Source organism: Sebastes fasciatus, chromosome 17 (genome assembly GCF_043250625.1).
Source record: "Sebastes fasciatus isolate fSebFas1 chromosome 17, fSebFas1.pri, whole genome shotgun sequence".
Classification (NCBI taxonomy): Eukaryota; Metazoa; Chordata; class Actinopteri; order Perciformes; family Sebastidae; genus Sebastes; species Sebastes fasciatus.
In genome coordinates this window covers 23,770,844-23,791,811 of record NC_133811.1, presented here as the reverse complement: position 1 = coordinate 23,791,811, position 20,968 = coordinate 23,770,844, and the positions used below count along the sequence as shown (strand labels likewise).

The following is a 20,968-nucleotide window of genomic DNA, read 5'->3' as shown; positions in this document are numbered from 1 at the left end:
GCCGGAGAGAAGAAGGTCAAACGAGCCGTTAACACTTCAGTGTCAGTAACGTGTCAGAAGCCCCTAGCGCCCCAAAATGGCCGCCTAGGTACACAAAAAAAAAAAAAAAGAATCACACAAACTGGCTGAAGGTCAAGGAGGTGGGTGGCCGTTAACAGGGATCAACATGCCCCTCAAGACAATGGATCCATTTGTGAGCTTGTTGCCCAGCAACAGAGGAGCTGGTGTTGGCAGTAAAAGGGTTAAATGGATACAGCATCATGAAGGATTTTTATGACATTGTAAATCAGACTTTGAAAGCAAGACTCATGCGACAAGAGTATTTGAAAAGGAATATTTTATTGAATAATTCATTCCACCATACAACTGTACAAAGGCAGCAGAAAGACACTTGTGTTAAAATACACGTGATGTGCTCTCCACATACAGTACTTCTGAGGACGCTGGTAAGAAATAGTCAATGCATAGAAATATATTTAGTGATCTATATTTACATACCAATTTGTGTGCAAATGGCTGTATCCTGTGATTTAGGTTCATACAGTAGGTAATGCTCAAATAAACAGTACTTTCGTATTGGTGCGAATGCTTCACATAAGGTCACAATGTAAACACAGTAGTTAAAATGTGCAGTGAGGAGACGTCCAAGTATAGCAGACTATAGGGCAGGTCGATTTTTTCTTAAAATATTATAACTATATTCTCATTAAATTATGACTTTTTATTATAGTAATATTTTTTTTTCTCAAAATATCACGACTTCTCAGAGAACACAGATGTGGGATGAGCTACTGAAGTCCAGGTGTTTATAAATTAATTCAAATTAATACATTTATCACTGACATATAATAAAACAAAAAAAAGAGCCCATTATATTTTTATATTGTGAATTGTCACCCGCCACCTGAATTTTTCCTTTACATAAATGAAGACATTTACACCATAAATGGGTGCATAAAAATTCCAAGAATTCTGGAAATTAAGTGTTTGACGCTCAAATTTTCCTGTGGGAGGACCACCAGGACGCCCGCTAAATTTGCATGTTGAAACAAAACCTATGCCCTTAGTAGACGTATAAATGAACACTTACTCAATCATATAACATATATACATTGATAGGATGAACAGTTTATACCAGTGGGCAACCTACATTTCTGAAAAGGGAAGCCAATGCTGAAGTGCCTTAAACTTGCATTCTCTCTAATATCCAGCAGGGGGCGACTCCTCTGGTTGCAAAAAGAAGTGTGATTGTATAGAAGTCTATGAGAAAATGAGCCTACTTCTCACTTGATTTATTCCCTCAGTAAACATTGTAAACATGAGTTTATGGTTTCAATCACTAGTTTCAAGTCTTCTTCAATACAGCATGATGTTCATTTAGTAAATTATGGTCCCATTTAGAGTCAAACAGACCATAAAGCAGGGGATGCTTTAGGGCGTGGCTACCTTGGGATTGATAGGTCGCTACCATGGCGTTGTGCGGTCTGGGAGTTGTCCGTGTTTTTGTCTTAGATCTTTAACACCTCCACAGTTTGTGAAAGTTAATTGTAACATTTTGGTCGCCTAAAAATGTCTTACAGGAATGAGTCCTAAAACCCGGAAATTTGTTAGTATTTTAGTACTTCCAGTTCCCTCATGTGGAAGTTAATGGTTTTTTTTAATGGGTTTTTAGTTAGATGCCTGAAATGAGGTCTGTGGTTAACACATGCTTAAGAGATTTTAACGTTTTGTTCTACGACATAAAATACATCAATAAATACCCTACTCGTGAATTTTGAAGCCTTTACGTGTATTTAAAAAGGCGGTTGCTAACAAGTGGCTAAATGAGACTACTAAACTTCATCACGCTGCCTCGTCCGCCTTTACAGCCTCGTTGTGTTTACTCGTGCGATCGTTGTGTAGTTTGTTTATAGCCTCACGTTAGCTTTTTAATTCTGACGATTGCATTTACACTTGAAAAATCCCAAAAGTGGTGTTCATTTGTGAAAATGATCTTGCTGAACAAAATGCGTAAGTATCATAAACGTTTGTTTGCCACAGAGCTTATTTTCTGCACTAATCCAAAAACCCAATGGAGAAATCCCATCGTCTTTTTGTCGAGGGAACCCAGTGCGATGCTATCTTCCTGGTTGGCCTACAAAAATACGTCATCCCTGGAGCACTCTATTCAGCGCTCGGTTGTACTCAGCTCCACCCTCTCGTGTTACTTCTGCTTGCAAAAACCAAGATGGCGACGGCCAAAATGCCAAACTCGAGGCATCAAAACCGTAGTCGACGCATCAATCGGTGACGTCACGGTGACTACGTCCACTTCCTATATACATTCTATAGTTTATACGGTGCATTGTGATTTATATTTCAACATAAATACACTTAATAAGCAAAGACATCTCCAGAATTTTCAAGTTTTAGACAAGTTCAAACTTCACACAGGAGGAGGGTGTGGATAGGGAACTTTTCTTCTAAAATAATTTAAATCCTGAGCTAGCTTGCCTTTCATTCAGGCACATGCTCATTCTTATTTCAATATAAATATTTCTTTGGGAATGTCAACACAAATGCACATAAAGCACAGACATACAGTATGACTTTGGCAATAAGGTCACAGTAAAAAACATAAGACCTCAGGGTCCAAGGAGCAGTGCAGAGGTTACAGCAGCAGTTAAAGCATAGCTTGGATTCCTACTTCTTGGGCTCCTCACACAGAGTACATCCAGGCTTCAGGTTGGCCTGTCTCTCCATTTGAATCGTAATGGCGTGGAAGTTGTAGGAGGAGAAACAAGCCTGTGTCATTTCTCTTAGGACAGTCTGGGCATCCACTGTCTCGTCTGTGGAGAGGAGAGGAAGACAAAGGAAATGTCAGTGTATTTATACTGAATATGTGTGCCTTAAAAACAATTTCAGCAAAGAAAAGAGAAAAACGTCCAGAGGCACGCTATTACAAAGTACTTTAACTCGAGTACTGTATAAAAGTACAATTCTGAAGTACTTCTACTATACTTCTACTCCACTACAAATAATATTGTACAAATATTTTACTTTTAACTCCGCTACATTTATCTGACAGCATTACTAGTTACTTTTCAAATTAAGATTTTACATTTTAAAAAAAACTTATGGATTTATTACCTCAGTAAACATTGTAAACATGAGTTTATGGTCTCAATCGCTAGTTTCAAGTCTTCTTCAATACAGCATGATGTTCATTTCGTAAATTATGGACCCATTTAGAGTCAAATAGACCATAAAGCAGGGGATGCTTTTTCTGTGTTTTCGTCTTAGAACTTTAACCCTTTCACAGTGTGTTTTCATTTCATGAAAGTTAATTATAACCTTTTGGTTGCCTAAAAATATCTTATTCAGTGTTCAGTTGTACTTAGCTCTGACCGCCAAGATGGCGACATCCAAAAACAAAGATGGTGACGGCAGCCCACAAACCAATGGGTGACGTCACGGTGACTCCGTCCACTTCTTATATACAGTCTTTGATAATATGTTTATATCTTGAATTGTCACCTGGCGCATGTTTTCCTTTACATAAATAAAAGACATTAACACCATAAATTGATGCAGAAAAATTCACTAGAATGCAGGAAGTGAAGTGTTTTCCAGGGGAAGGACACAAGCTTGCGTATCTGCATTCCTTACTACAGAGGCGTTGTGGGCATCAGTCCAAGGAACTACAACGAACTTGGTACTTACTTCTCTTGGTACTAAGTAAGTCTTACTTACTTACTTACTTGATGTCATCGTCATACGGAAGTGTTTCTGTTGGCTAAACATACACGTCCTTGCGGGAAGGGGAAGGACATCCAGTCCCCACCCCCCACCCCTCCGCTTACTATGTGTCGTCGTCCCCCCCCCCCTCAATCTTCACTTTGCTTCACCCCAGGGCTATTTTTTACCTCCAGCAGTGTGCCAAGTGGTACACACTGTCTTCATTGTAATGATTCACATACCAGTAACATGATGTAGATCCAGTTTATCCAGCTAGACCTCATGCAAGTAATGTTAGTTGATCTTTCAGTCAGTTGCTATGTAACTTTTTACATTGTTGCACTGGCGTGCCTAACTTTTGAATTTATAGGTGTTGTGGAATTTCTGATACTCAGGTTAACTCAGTCAACAGGAAGCAAGAGGCCCCAGAGCTGTAGATGTCTTACATTTAAGTTTATTGAAGCTTGATCAAGGAGCAATTGTCAGGTCTCCACCATTGATGTGCTCTCTGCATGAAGGCCTCACAACTCTGCCCTTCCTCCCTGGTGCTCAATGATTTACCCTTATCATGTTTTGACTTACTCGGTTCCTCTGGCATCTCTGACCCTGGTTGCCCCAGCGACTGGCTCTATGGTCCCCACTACAGACACAGCTGTACAGATAACGGTGGCTCCCCTTGACAGGACTCCAACCCAATAATGTCAAAAGAGGGACACTCCGAGAGACACTCTGACCTCCCGACCAAGGAGAGAGGAATTAAATAAATAGTATTTATTTGAAATTGACCCCACCGCCATACACGGCGTGTATGTTTAGCCAACAGAAGCACTCCCGTATGACTGTGACATCACGTACCAATCCTTGGACTGATGCCTACTACGTCTCTGATGCACTACTGACTGATGCCTACAACGTCTCAACGTTCATCGTTGTTGTATGCCTACACTGACAATAAAAGTATCTAGAATCTTGTATAGTCGATGCGCCCACTGACTCCTTCATGACAACTGGTTACAAGTGGCACCAATTAAAAAAAATCGTGTAGACAGCTCATATGTTTGCATTGTAGCCTGGCAGTTTCTTCTCACCTATGGCTACGTGTGCAGTCAGTACAGTCTGGTTCATGGTGAGGGCCCAGATGTGAAGGTTGTGGACCGCCTTTACCCCCTTCACTGCTAGCAGCCCATCCCGCACCTCGCCGTAATTCACTCCTGTTGGAGCGCCTGAGTCGTAGATGAAAGGGAGGAAAATGTAAGACAGATAGAAGCAGTCAGACAGAGCGAGACAAGGGAGCTGCAAACACTGTATGTTGTCATTGTTTTTATGGCCAGGGAATGAGAGTCTCACCTTCCATCAGGACAACAAGAATATCCTTCATGATGGTGATGGTGGTGCACAAGACAAATATGGAGAACAGGAAGGTACAGATGGGGTCAGCCATCTTATATTCTGGCTGAAAGAAACAAATAACACAGAAAATTGTAGATTTGATCCTGGCAAAGACATCAAAGGTTTAAACTTAAGTATCTGAAAGTATTTTTTTTCAGTAATGGTTATAATACCAAAGGGACACAGGACATTGACAATTGATTTAGTATTTCTTATGTAAGAGAGACTCATAACTTTTGCAGTAATGGCTGCCCGGGGAGGGTAAAATCCATTCTGCAGACAGACACCGAGCAACAAAACAGCTTGTGGACAGAAAATACGGCACCATCTCTCCTGCACACAGCCTTGTGTTATTCAACATTTCTCAAGGGCGAGTGTGTTTTTAGCACTGAGAAATACGGAGCGGTGGAAGCTAAAAATAATGCAGGAATTAATAAATGAGAGCTACAGTGCTGTATGCTGCAGTAGTCTCACACCAACAGAAACCAGATTTAAGCCAAAACACTGATGATAATCAAAATAACATCCGCTTATTTCTAATTTCCTCATTAGTAAATTTTATTATCAGATTTTTTTAACGCCCCGTCACTATGACGTAATAACTGATAACACATTATCGAGGAAAGAACTGGTTTAACTTTATCTTTAATCGAAGTAGACTTTTGAATCTCTAATTGTAAATACTTAAAATTACTAAGATAATTTTTAAGACGTTTGGCCTCATCTTTTAATGTATATAAAGCAAGAAGCATTACAGAATGCAAATATATAATAATACACAGTATATAATATTGCTACTATTTATAATTAACGAAAATGTTACTCCATTTATGTTGTTTTATTTATATTTTTTGCCTCCTTTTGTCTTTTGTTTTTCCCTTAGTTTATTGGTTTGGATTATTTAACTTGGATTAGCTACTTTATGTGCCCATATTTTTTTTGTTACCTGTTCTTCATTAATCTACTGTAATGTGATGTCTTGGGTTTCATTATGTTGTTTTTTTTAATCTATTGGAAAACTTAATATAAAGCTTGAAAAGTTGCAAAATTGTATTTATTCCCTCTTTGACCTCCAAAATCAAGTCAGTTCAGAGACTGAACAGGCCGAACGGATGGACAAATAATGTAAGTACACATAATGCCTTTGGCCACGGCTGTCGCTGGCGTGGAGGCATAAAAACAAGTTTACCTGTCATAAAGTTTATTTACCCAATTCTAAAATGTCTTTATGTATTTCACACCTACTCTTCACTCACATGGGTTTCACTCTGTAAGACTTCCCACACTTTGGGCGCACCCTAGAGAGACTCCTAACCTTGAAGAAGATAATGATGGCGCTGATGAACACGCTGACGCTCTGGAGAAGATCTCCCAACACGTGGACAAAGGCCGCTCGCACACTGGCGTTGTTCCGCTGAGGCCTCCTGTCTGAAAAAAAAAGTAATTCAGTAAGATCCATGCTCTAAAGATAAATTATACATTGGATTACAATCCATTACATTATAATGCAATTATAATGGCTTCTAATGCCCCCCACAGTGTGACTATACTACAGCATACTGTGCTTTGGGGGATTAAACAATTAACATTGTTTCATGGCCAACGCTAATCATATTTGAGAAGAAAATGACAAAATAATGACGTGTATACTAGGAACATACCATGATTAGCCCTGTTTTGCTCCGCGTCTGCATGGTCATGGTTTGAGTGGGTTAAGGCTTGACTGTGTTCGTTTCCATTCTTGTGGCTGTGGCCGTGCCCCTGTGAGCCGAGACCGCCGTGACTGTGGCCGTGCCCGTTTGAGCTGACACCCCCGTGACTGTGGCCATGCCCGTTTGAGCGCTGACCGCCGTGACTGTGTCCGTGTGATGAGCTGAGACCCCCGTGACTGTGTCCGTGTCCGGACTGGTGAAGGACGAGGGCCATGCTTTTGAGAGGAGGAACAAAGTATTTTCAAATATCAAACTAATCAGCTCTGAGATACAACACAGACTTCTTCAAGAGTCCATGAAAGCAGATTTATTATTGCCCTCTTCTCTGTGTCAGCTTAAATTAAATCAAAAATATTCAAAGACGCACTGAGGCGCTGATAAAAGCAGTATAAATGAATACCGAGTGTTTATTTTACTCACACAATATTTGCCAACACAGCACAACCAGAGGTAATGAGCATGATAGTGCCCTCGATGGTGTAGTCATTGTTGATGAGGCGCCTCACAGCCAGGTAAACCAGCACTCCGGTTACCAGCCAGATGGTGAAAATTGACAGCAGAGCACCCAGAATCTCTGCATGGAAGAAGAGATGAGGAGGGAAATACATCAACAACAACTGTGGTCAAATATTGACTGGAAGCTGCTCGAGATGACACAAAGAAGAAATATGATTATAAAAGGTTATTTTTACGAAACAGTCACTATATCTTAACAAGAGTGCATGAGACAGGTAATCTGAAAAAAAATCATGTTCCTCTGAGTCCTCATGTGTCCTGCGGTGCTCCTAACGGCATCTTCAAGATTTCATAGACCGGAGCAAAACAACCAATCAGAGACGAGCTGCCGCCTCTGAGCAGCTGTCAATCACTCGCAAACTCCGATCAAACTAGGCAGCGCTGATCAAATATGAATCAATATTCTGTTACTGTAATGCCTATTTCTCACCTCAAATGTCTTCAGAATCATCTTGTAGTGTACTATTAAGTTGTAAAATGAGAACGTTTGTGAGCCATGTTGATGAGATCAGTTGAGGAAATACCAAGCACCGCCCACTAGCCGAAGCACAGCCAATAGGAACGCTCTCTCTCTGAAATGACCTGTGATTGGTCAAAGTCTTCCGTCACCGGCTAGAATTATTAAAGCCTGAAAACAGAGCTATGAGGACGTGCAGAAGTCTAGTTTTCTCTCAGAACACTTGAATTACAATATGCTGAAAGGTTATTATGGATTTTTTTGCCCAAATGATGCCAAACAATTGTTGCCTACTGAAGCTTTAATACGTACATATTGATATATTCCATTTCTTCCAATAAATCTCCCTAAATACTACAGACTGTTTCTTTAAGTGACAAGACTCTGGAGGAAAACTGTACACACCACATTCAAGTGTAGCGGTCGACCAATTACTGGTTCAGCTCTAATCACCAGACTAAACTACTTAACCATAGTCAGTGTATTACCTACAGTAGATGACAGAAGCAGATAGGAGTTACTGCAAGAAAGCAAAGCAGTGTACTGCTGTGGACGGGACCGACAGCAAAACGTATTTTAGCCACCTAAAAGAAAGGCTCACCTAAAAAAATCATTATCAGTGTAAGCTGTATTTAGAATATTTTCACCGGTTTGGACCCTGTTCCTTTACAGGTATTATGTTGCCTATGTCAACCCACTCTTTTTGCCTGAATATATTAATACAAATAAAGTTGCAAATCCTGCATTCGTACAGATAAACGTCACTACTGTACCTGCACGATGCCAGCCATAGCTGAGCTTGTGTGTGGCAGGTCTGGAGGAGAGCCAGAGGGACAGCAGGCTGATGAGGAAGCTGACCAAGTCCGCAAGTAGGTGGGCAGCGTCTGTCATCACCGCAAGACTGCCTGCAAAATACCCACCTGCAGAAGGAGAGACAATAAATTAATAGAAATATTATACTATCATACTGCTGAAATGCTAGATTGATACTTGTGGGATAAAAAAAGAAATAAAAAAAAAAGAAGTTTGAAGAACTGAGTAAGCCACAAGAATTTAATAACGGAATATATCTTGGTTTAATTGAATTAACCAAAGTATTGGACTAATACTATACGCTATATGGACACCAAAGCAATTAAGATTCATCATCAAGGAACCGTGAATGTCTGTACTAAATTTTGGCTAAAAAAAATAGAGAAAAGAGGAAGTGGAAGGAGACGAAGACAGAGGAAAGACAAAGGTCAAGAATGGAGAAAAGGTCAAATAGTGAGATGGAAAAGTATGTGAATGAGAGAATAAATGTCTTAAAAACAGTAAAGTCCTGATTCACTTCAATACTTTATTGCCATGTCAACACAGTCGATGGGGAATTTGCCTCAGTGCAGCTCTTAAAAACAGACAAGAAACACACACAAGTAAAATAAAAATATTTAAAAGGCAGATGCTATTAGCACCCAGACGTCAGTAGCCAACAATACTATTTGCAGAGCCAATGTGGCTATTTAAACCCAGGTGTATAGTATGGCAGAGACAAGCACCTAGGTGTTTGTAGCCAAAAATACTATTTCTACCCGACTCGCACATATTAGATACTGTATATGTACTGTATGTACATTTTTCCTAAACCTAACCATGTAGTTTTGTTGCCTAAACCTAACCAAACTGGGACTGAAAATAAAGTGTAAAAACATGCTTCTCACAGGACTCAGACCTTTGTCCTCTGGGTAACTTTAAACCATTCATCTTCTCTTTATACTACTATTAGATAGCTAACCATTGTTAAATCAATTATCATATTTAACTTGAGTAAATAGCCAATAGCTGCCGTGTGACTATATTCTCACTCAGGTGCAAATAGACACTCAGATATGCAGTGTTGTAGTACTCCAATCCGGTCTCAGTCTCGAATCCACTTCTTTGAAGTCTTGCACTTGTTTGAAGTTGTTCCTGGCTGCTGATTTGGGATCAGTTGTACAGAACGTTGCCTGATTCTAACAATGTTTCCCGTATATGCATTCAACAGCGCTGCTGCTAAAAGTATCCCCTGAATGCAATTTTGGCCACCAAGGCAAAAAAAAAAGGAACTCTACTTCTATGAGTGCAAGAAATGCAAGGAGACGAAGAGGTAGTGAGACGGCGTCTGGACGAGAGATGTGACCAGATTCATGCACCAGATGTACTGTATATAACACGGACCTGCCGATACGCATGCAACTCGCACTGGACCCATTCATGCGAGTCAGCTGTCACTGTTAGTAGAGACTTCAGTAGCAGCGTAGTTACTGAGTTCACTGAGAAACCTGAGAATCGGACATCAGGCTTCATGATCACAGAAAGATTTTGTATCACGTCTACACTTCTGTCCTCTCTGTCTCTCCTCAATGTTGTCATGTGCGATAGAGTCTGCTTCACAAGGAATAACGGACAAATGAATATGATAATAAACAGATAAACAATCCTCTTCCCACCACAAATAGCCTACTTGTGTACCACACACATATTGTACCCTTTATCAAAGGAAGAAAAGAGAAAACACTATAGTTTTATCACTAACTTAAACACTAAGTTTATCAACTGATGGTTGTTTGTTTTAGAAGGTGCTGCAGAACACCTACTTCCTCGTCCATGCTAGTCGCATAAATAATAATCTCAATTAATAAACCTAAAATGAAAATGTCAGTGCTTATTGGCATATTGGGGGTGGTCCGCGGGGTAGAAACATCAGTAGCAAATATGGGATCAAGTTCAAGATGTAGGTTAATGTAACATATGTGCTTACACATAATGCTTCAAGTTTAAGTATTTAACAGCCTCAGGATGTGTGCTAGATGTCCTACACCTGAAACTCTGGAGTCTTATTCTATACTGGAGGGATTTCAAGAGGAAGCAAATAGGGTGAGGGACTCCTCTGTTCGGCAATGTTTTGATCTTTGCTGTTTTGCTCTTTGCTCTTCAAATAGGGTGAGAGGAGTCCCTTAAGGGTGTTTGTGTTGCCAAACCAGTGTGACTGAGAATGCAAATACTGTTCACTCTCCACAGTAGCTCTGTAGCAGCCATCCAAAACAAACTATCAAATTTAGAGTGAATATCTATATTTCTAACATAATATCTATCTATCTATATCAGAACCTCTTAACGGCTAATCATCAAGCATTATAGTCTGAAAAAGCATCATATTATTTATGTTGTTTATGGAAAACTAGGGATGCACATATTTATCGGCCGAACATCAGTACTTTTGCTATATGTTAAATGTTAAATGTTGTGTTGGGTTATTTGCGGTCGGTCTCGGACAACAGTAACCAGCTGCTGATTTGGAGAAGACGCCACTGGCTGGACACGACTCTGGGCATGACGACTGGCGGCGGGCGCATGTGTGGTTTGTTTACATATAAAAGTACGTTACAATGGGAACATCCTTCATGCCATGCAGCCCATGAAGCAGCCCGTGGAGCAGCCCGTGTAGCAGTCCGTAGCAGTCTCTTGGACTGATAAAAAAATAAAAATGCTAAAATGGGTCTCTTATGCTTATGTTTCTAATCACTTTTACATATACATTTAATTTCTGTTTAACAAATAGTTTTGTTAGGTTGTGTAAGTACTGAAACAATCTTCTCATTGAGTATGTAGTTGTATAGCAGCTGAAAAGGCTTTTGAAGCAGTTTTTGTTTTTTTTAAATAATCTTTTTCATGTGAAAGAAGGTTATATTAGCTCAGTTATTTTTTATAACGAAGAGGTCTTAGTTTCCTTGGCACAAAAAGGGGAACAAAAACATCAGTATCAGCTATCAGCCACATTGTTATTTTAAACATCAGTATCAGTATCGGCCCAGAATTTTGCAATCGGTGCATCACTATGGAAAACAAAATATGAAAAAGAAAATAAGCCCTAGAGAGAGATGAATAAGGGATTCAACATTAAAGAAAAGTGAGAACAACAAGGACTCACCGATGACTTCACAGATCATGAAAACCAGGCAGATGACAGAGACCACGTACAACCTCCTCCTGGCGACTTTCTTCTCTCGCTCCCGGTCCTCCTGTGCACGGCTGTTGTCATGGCAATGCTTGACGCCATCAGAGCCGTCTATCTGCAACGTCTCCTGGTTGGGAATGCTGGACCTGCATTAAGAGAAATCAGAATAAATGCAGTGAAGTGATGGAGGATAACAGAGAAGTGAAGGTGAGCAATATCTTTATGATCGTGACGCTTTAACAGTCGTTTAGGGTGCAACACATTATCCCCACACAACAGTGTGTTTGTATCTGCTTAACTATTAACGTTGCTACAAATCAACAAGTTGGTCCTCCATTTCGGAGCCTCCTCTTCCAACTGGAGGCTGGACATTGGCCTTCTCGTTGTTGCAGAGGAAGGTGGAAGCGAGCAAGAGTTGCTGGCAAAAGAGACCGTCAATGTTGCTGTTGTACTGGAGGAACACATCATTCTGCACCAGCTAAGAGATGCTCCTAATGCCTTTGCAACACTGATGGGTCTGCATTACTGCCTTAACATAGACTATCCCAAAGGACTGAAGTATACATTCGAGGCAATACAAAAAGTTTTCATGGGCATGCCCACATATACATCATACTGTATGGTGACAACACTCAACAAAAGGCCTATGGTAATAAGATAAATGCCTGTAAAAGTCACAGAAAAAAACTTAATGCAGATGTTCTAAACTACCTACATATCAAGTTCAAGTTAAGCAGTATGCTTCCTTATATATTTCACAATTTCAGCTTTTATGCCTTGACTTCCTCTTGTATGGTAAAACCGCAGTACAACGGCTATATTGCATACAGTTCCATTAATGTCAATAGCTAGAGAAGCATGTTAAATATGGCATTTGTCATAATATTCAGCTATACCTCACGTGTTTGATTCATACCAAAAAGGCCACTGTCTGTCTGTTTTGAAATTAAATTAAATAGCATTTTGAATGTTCTTTGATGTTGGTGAGTCAATTTAATGTAGTTCTGTTGTCTTAAGTTGTGTGGGCAAATTACGCAGTTCAATTTCTTGAGTGGACTTAAAATTGCAAGTAAGATGAACTATTACCTTGACAAGTAACCTGACTTGAAGTCTCTGTAAACTCGCTTTTTTTATAGTTTGACCACAAATGGGCTGTACTGTATACAGCGGTGTACAATATGGTCTGAACAGAGACCTCTTCACTCTATTTGAACACAGACTATACTTCCGTGAGAACATGCAAATCTCGTGGCATTGCCTATAAATGTCATCATCGTCTGTCATGTCTTCAGTAATGAAATGTCACAAAGATTTTTATCAGACAATTTGAGGTCTGGAAATTTTAGACATTTGTCCTCCTTCATTCGACAGATCAAGACTACACTCTTGCTGGCATTGTGTTGGATATCATATTCCACACCATACACAGAACATACTGTACATTGAGGAGCTGCTGAAGACCAGTGCTACTTGGACTAAAGACCACAAAATCATCTGCATACATAATATGGTTCACTAAAGTATTACCAACCATGCACCCAGTATTAAAAGCTTTCAATTGCTTGGACAGATCATCAATATATAAATGAAAACGAACTGGGGACAAAACTCCCCCTTGTCTGACACCACAAATGGGGCTGAGACACTGTTGCCCCATTTTACTTGCATAGTCTGGTGATAAAAAAATATCAATAAAACACATAAGAACTGATGAATTTTGACCTCTATATTTGTTTACAATTTCCTTTAATGCATATATACACAGGTCAGTGCTGTGTTGTTTAGCTTTAAATCAAAACTGGTTGTCTGTGGAGTTAATAAACTCATTTAATCTATCCAGCAGGATTCTTTCTGAGACTTTTGACAGAACGCTGGCTAAAGCAATGGACCTCTAGTTATCTAGGCTGCCTACTTTACCAGCGTTGTCCTTAATTACTGGAACTAACAGGACAGACAACATGGAGTCTGGTAACACACCATGGATCTTAAAACCAGTAAAACACATAGCAAGGAGAGGAGCTCTCCTCGGATTGGCATATTTAAGGTGCTCAGATTTAATACGGTCTATGCCGCTTGCTTTATTAACAGACAGCTTCTTTATAGCTTCGTATACCTCATGTGACATAATCACCGTTGAATCATCACTCTCAATATTATCTGTCTTATATTAATCACTTTTGACACAGTTGAATAACATACTATAATGCTGTCGCCATGACTCAGCAATGTTTAACATTTACAGTGCACGGCAGAGATGTTTTACTGTTGTTAAGAGCTCTCACTTCTTTCCAAAAAATCAATGACATTATTACACAATACCTTCTTAGTCATGGAATCAGCACTCATGACTTGCTCATTTTTACAAATGAAGCGGATGGCATACTTGTATCTTGCATTAGTGAGCTTCTTGTACTCAAGCTCAGGACCTTGTCTGGGTCTCCCTATACCATAGCCTGTGATTTGAAAGCTTCACTAGCTTCCGCATGGTAGGGCTTACTGCCTTCATATACAGCACCTATAATATCATTATACTATATAATATCATGCTCCACATTCTTATGATTAACATCACCACAGAATAAAGTTGGTGGGACTATTTTATTAGCTTCACTTTTGTCACCCCAACTAAAAGTTTAAGCAACGCCGATATACGTGCAAACAAAGTTTCTTACCTTGCCTAAATCAAAATTTGAAGGCAGCCAGGTTACAAATGATTTTAAGTTGAATCAGCTTGTTCTTTAAGGAATCCATTGGTACCAACCATGTTAGCTTGTGCAAAATAACGCTCGAAAGTTACATACAATTTTGGTGAGGAAAAACTGTCATGACCATTTCCAAAGGGGTCCCTTGACCTCTGACCTCAGAATATGTGAACACTGCATTTTATTAGAGATTACAGATGCTGACAAACTGCATAATAATTTGCAGTTGAAAAAAAGGTAATATATCGCAATATAGCTTATCGCAATACTCAGCATATCGCAAGAAAAATCGTAATAAGATTGACTTAAAGTGTCAGTATGCAGGATATTTTTGGCATCATTCGGCAAAAATTCCATAATAACCTTTCAGCATCTTGTAATTCAAGTGTTCTGAGAGATAACTAGACTTCTACACCTCCTCATGGATCTGTTTTCAGGCTTTAGAAGATGTAACCTGTGACGGGAGACTTTGACCATTCACAGGTAATTTCATTGAGAGAGCGTTCCTATTGGCTGTGCTCCAGTCATGTGACCAGAACTTGGCGTTCCTTCACCAGATTTCCCAATGGGGTCAGCGTCACAAACTTTCTCATTTTTACAGCTAAACCGTACACTACAAGATGATTCTGAAAACATTTGAGGAGAGAAATAGGCATTAACGTAACATAATATTGATTAATATTTGATCAGCGCTGCCTAGTTTGACTGTTTGGTCGGAGTTCGCGAGTGATTGACAGCCGGCTCTCATAGACGGCAGCTGGACAGCAGACCTCAGATCAGCTCTTACTGCTTGTTTTCTTCCGGTCTGTGAAATCTTGCAGATGCAGTTAGGAGCATTGGAGGACACCTGAGGACACCGAGGCACATGGTTTTTTTCAGGTTACCTGTTTCATGTACTTCTGTCACGATATTTTAAACATATTTGCTCCAATCTCGCCTACTTCAGCTTTAAGTATCGTGATAATATCGTATTGTGGGGCCTCTGGTGATTCCCACCCTATAACCTTTATTTTTCATACTACAGCTCTTTTTGTTGCGTTTACTGTGTCCAGATACGTACAGTATAACTGCAGATCAAGGGGGATCAAATGCAGTTGTGCAAGACTGGAATAAAATGGTATCTATTGTTTAAAATAAATCAAATAAATTGCTGTATATTTGAAAACAAAAACAAACTTTTAAGAAGCTTTTTTAAAGCTAAAGTGTGTTCGTTTTATACTAGGATAGAAATAAACTAGAAATTAGTGTGTATAGTTGTTTAAAAGTCACTGAGGATACTGTTAAGTGGCATCTTAAATGTTAAAAAAAACAAAACAGCAAAAGTGATCTGCTCATTTGAATCCTCAACAGGACACGACTATTTGCAGAAATATTATCATGTCTTTCAACAGCAACATGGGGATGTTAAATAAATACCACCACATAAAGCTTAGAGGTGAATAACATGTGTGCACACCTCCCTGTGTTTTTTTGAGTGTGACACGAGTTAAACTGCATGTTTTGCGCACTGCCAGTCAAACCAGCAGACCAAGAGACCAGCACCGTGTGAAAAAAACAGCAGCCTCAAGAAACAGTACAAGGGACCGTGAGCAAAGAGACAAACAGTGCCTGCAGCACAACTGCAAAAGGACTATACTGAGAATATTTTTTTTCATATTTTCACAGATATTTGTGGCTATAAATCACTGAATTCCAGATGAACATAAGAGCCTGCATAAGAAATCTTGATAAAGGATAATAAATTAGACATGCATGTTATTCTATTCAAATTTGACTTACAGTAGCCTGCACATTAAAAGAATAAAAAAGTTTTATTTTGTCTTATCTTTTATTTTATTTGGGGGTTTTTGTTAGATAAGTGAAATAAATGAAATGTCATGTCTCTCTTTCTTAAAAAAAAAAAGAATAAAAAGTTCATACCTTGATAAAGTGGTGTATGAGGTCCTCACATCTGTCACCAGCACCAATCTTTCTGGATCCTTCTTCTTTTGGAACATGGCTGACTTCTTGTGGAGGATATCAGATTTAAAGTCGATATAATGCCCAGATTAAAACAAAAAAATGTTTTAAAAAACAAAAAAAAGAAGTAACTTAAAAGTAGTTCTAAGAAAGCTGGGTTTCCTCTGCAGAAGTGTTTTCCAGCCGAGCTGCTCGGTCATCCTCTGGTCTTGTGAAAGCAGACAGGGTGCAAACAGCTGAGGAAGTGATGCAGACCGCCCTGTGAGCGTGTGTGAAGCGTGTGCAAACACATGGCCGCCTGCAGCGCTTCATTTCTGCAGCAGAAGATGATGTTGATGATGATGATGATGTGTGCATGCCCGAGGATTCAGAGTAGAGAGATGTTAATGTTGAGGTTTAATAAACCAAGTTAAGCAAAAGACTGGTGAGGTGAAGCAGCCGACTGCAGGTCCATGGAAAAGTTAATATACAATCAAAAGTTGATGATAAAAACCCCCCTTTGAGTGAGTGAATGTGTGCACACTGCTCATCCAGATCATGGGCGGCACTTCAGCCACAAAAATAACCTCCGGACCCGCCCACCTTCTTTAAGCACCCGGTACTCTCTCTGATAATAATACCATCACACTGTAGTGCCGTGCGCTCCTTCACTACTATAGTAGGCCATTCATCTCTGATCCCAGGCTTCCTCAAATAAATAAATAAATAAAATTAGAAAATAAAAAAAATTGTGAATAAAAAATGAAAAAAAAAATGAAATAAAAAAAAATAATAATAAAAAAATAAAAAATACATAAATAAATAAATATTACTGCTGACATCTTCATAAAATTAATTTATTTAATCAATTATCATTTTATAAATATATATATATATATATACATATATATGTATTATATTATATATATTAAACTATATTAACTTAATATAGTTAAGTAAGCACTCTTTCCTTACTATCATGTCCATTCATTTCTGATCCCAGGCTTCCTCAAGCTTCCTCAAATAAATATATAAATAAATACAATTAGTAAATGAAAACAATTTATTAAATCAATTATCATTTTATATATTATCATTTTATATATATTATATATTATCAATGAATTAATATATCAAATATATTATATTATATATATTAAACTATATTAACTTAATATAGTAAAAGTAAGCACTCTTTCCGTACTATCATGTCCATTCATTTCTGATTCCAGGCTTCCTCAAAAAATAAATAAATGAATGAATAAAAAAATACATTTTATATATATATATGAACTAATTATGATTCTATATATATTATATATTACCAATTAATCAATATATTTAATATATTATATTATGTATTAAAATATATTAACTTTATATATATATATTCGCGTGCAATATCATTTTTCTGCTTATGCAATTATGTTAATATGTTTATATTTCCACTTGTTTATATTGTTCCTATTTTTCAAGTTCCTTATATTTAAATTGCTCATATTTTGTTTCACTTTTGTTTTTATTTTATTTTTTACTGTGTTGTATCTTGTTTTTTGTTTTTACTGATGCTTCCTGTTTCTGCGTTATCCCCTTTGCTGCTGTGCACTGTAAATTTACCCACTTTGGGACTAATAAAGGAATATCTTATCTTATCTTATCTTATATATATATAATATAATAAAATATTATAAAATTCCAGGCTTCCTCATCTCCAACAGTCTTTAATAACATTATTTTGTTCAAATATATATTTTAATCGAAAAATTTGCCTAAAGCTGTGAAACGCCTGCTCCCATATCTAAAGATGATTTTACTAGTGTCTCTTGTGAATTTAGGATATAGTTTTGATCACCTGAAACGGCATCTTATTTCCTTATTGATTGTCCACTCAAAAATGTGTTGAGCTTCACTTCTCAGAAATGATGTATGTATTTATATTGTCTGAAGGCTGAATGTTTCTCTGTGCTCATATTTAATCAGAGTTTAACACGTGTAAGTTACCTTAAGGCAGGAATTTGTGACATCACACGGAAGTCAATCGTGGTCCAATATGAAACTTGAAGCCTCCAATGGACAAACACTGAGAATGTACTTTTCTGTGAAAATTTTTTTTTAAATGCATTATTAATTATTATTTTTTTGATAAGGGAGTGACTTTTTAACTTGGAAAGTTAACTTTTTTGTAGACAAAAAAACCCCATATCAGACACAAATTATTTTTCAGAGCAGAATATGCTTCAACACTTTGTATTTCATACTTCCATCTTAAAAAACTATAACCTACCAGTGGTTTTGAAATCCCATGTTGAGATGATACACTCAGTCTCACATCAATGCCAGAACACATGTTGAGCAGGCTTTAAGTAATTATAATGTTTCCCAAGCTTATAGGCTGCAGGGAAATCCACTAAAATAATAATGAATGGTCCTTACACTGTATACTGTTGGCTACAGTTTGAGTATCTCTGCAGCCCTCAAAGACAATATTAGTTTCCAAAATGTACCACAAGGTGGCGACAATGAAACATGTACAGCAAGTGTTTGCAGTACAAATCTGTCACAAGAAGGGAGAAGGCTTTTTAAAACCCAGGAACTAATGATGCTAATTAATACATTACTAATATTACTTCTCATTTATGTATTTGTCTGATTGTTGTTGTTTTTTCCAGAGATTTTGGATCAACATTTTGTTCCTATATTTCTGGTTTGAACTCGGGTTTTGTCTCCTATAACCATCCAGTGGTGGAAAGTAACTAAGTACATTTACTCAAGTAGGCTACTGTAATTTTGAGGTATTGAGTATTTCTATTTTCTGCTTCTTTATACTTTAACTCCACTACCTTTTACTCCACTGCATTTATTTGATAACCTTAGTTATTAGTGCTTGCTTGGCAGATTCCGATTATTAATTCAAAATAAAATCAACAAATTAATTATGGTATTATTATAGATGAAGATAAAATAAGTCTTTATTGATCCCCACGGGGAAATTCACAAGCTATACCCAGCAGTATATAAAGTAATTCAAATCAGCCCCATGTTTAAGCAGCTGCAACATTAAAGTGATGTAAACATGAATGCATCAATAATTATAATCCAGTATTATGATATAACCCTTTATTATTTGGAAATGGTCTATTCTGCATAATGTTAACTTTTGGTACTTTAAGTACATTTTGAATGCAGGACTATTACATGTAACAGAGTATCTCTGTGGTATTGCTACTTTTACTTAAAAGATGACTTCTTCCAACACTGTAACCATCTGACCTGTAACACTTGTTTTGCTTGGTGTTCTGTATAATGCATGGTCATCTCTATTGTGCAGTGACTGCCACACCTTTGTAAAGAAAAGTGGTTGCAAACTTTAACAAAGGCATACTGTCAAAATGTGTTTTATATCATGTTGAATTAACTTGATAAATGAATATTTGTGATACCTCACATGGATGAGGTGGATTCCTTTTTCCATCCGAAAACACACAGTTGAGGAATTTTTACATTTAATTTAAAGGGACAGTGTGTTGGATTTGGCGGTATCTAGTGGTGTGGTTGCAAATTGCAACCAACTGAGTACCCCTCCGCACACTCCTCCCTTTCCAAGACTGCAGTAACGTGAGCCACCAATTACAAAACCGTGGTAACGCCGTTGGCCTCGCTCAGAGGTCATCCTTACCATAATAACACTGCTTTAGGAGCAACGGACGGCTGGTGGAACCACAGTTTTACACTCACATTATCGCAGTTTCAGAAGCGTGTCGGAGAACTACGGTGGCGTTCAGGTGACGTAAAAATGCAAAAGGTTCTCTTTAGAGTCAGAGTTTGGATGGTCTGTTCTGGGCTACTGTAGAAACATGGCAAAGCAACATGGCGGACTCCGTGAAGAGGACCTGCTCCCTTTGTAATGCTCATTCTAAGCTAACAAAAACACAACAATTCTCAAGTTTCAGTTGATTATACACTAATGAAAACAAAGTTATGAATATTACATTTCTTTTCTGCTAATAGATCCCCCGATATGCTACACACTGCTCCTTTAATAGCAATAGTGGTACAGATATAAACAGGGAATGATAGAAAGCGAAAAAAGTTATTTAAAATAATCGTCATTTATACACATTCACAAAGCGACTGGTGACGTTATAGCTTACATCATCGCTCTTCAGATGCTTTGGAAGCCGAATTAAGAACATGAGACAATCGCACAGTGAGACTTAAAGGCAGCTTCTTTTAAAATTCCTTTTGAGAGTCGTGACGTCTGTTTTCTTGAAGAGGTCTAAAAGTGGAGCCAGTTTGACTCCAAAAATAGCTTTCAATGTGTCAATGTGGCTATTTTAGTCAATGCCGTGTGTGTGGACTCCAGAAAGTGGGCCTGTGTTTGGTTTGCCAAGGCGTTTTGTGTGTGTGTGTGTGTGTGTGTGTGTGTGTGTGTGTGTGTGTGTGTGTGTGAATAGATGGTGTAGTGGGGTTGCTAGGGGCTGCAGAGTGAGGGTAAAATGGCACGAGGAGGGGTTAGTTACACATGGCTGTTCACACTGTTCTTGAGAGCCTGACCCTGCAA

At 38.3% G+C, this 20,968-nt stretch overlaps 1 protein-coding gene across 1 annotated transcript; it reads right to left on the bottom strand.

Annotated features, from left to right (window-relative positions):
* Positions 1–322: 322 nt before the first annotated feature.
* Positions 323–16,980, bottom strand: slc30a8 (solute carrier family 30 member 8). Its single transcript, XM_074613869.1, has 9 exons — positions 16,390–16,980; positions 11,741–11,913; positions 8,565–8,711; positions 7,239–7,392; positions 6,768–7,033; positions 6,422–6,534; positions 5,065–5,170; positions 4,806–4,940; positions 323–2,828 (listed from the first exon to the last, which is right to left on the bottom strand). Exons 1-9 carry the CDS (start codon positions 16,464–16,466, stop codon positions 2,683–2,685), a joined length of 1,317 nt encoding a protein of 438 aa, XP_074469970.1. The 5' UTR covers positions 16,467–16,980; the 3' UTR covers positions 323–2,682.
* Positions 16,981–20,968: the final 3,988 nt, after the last annotated feature.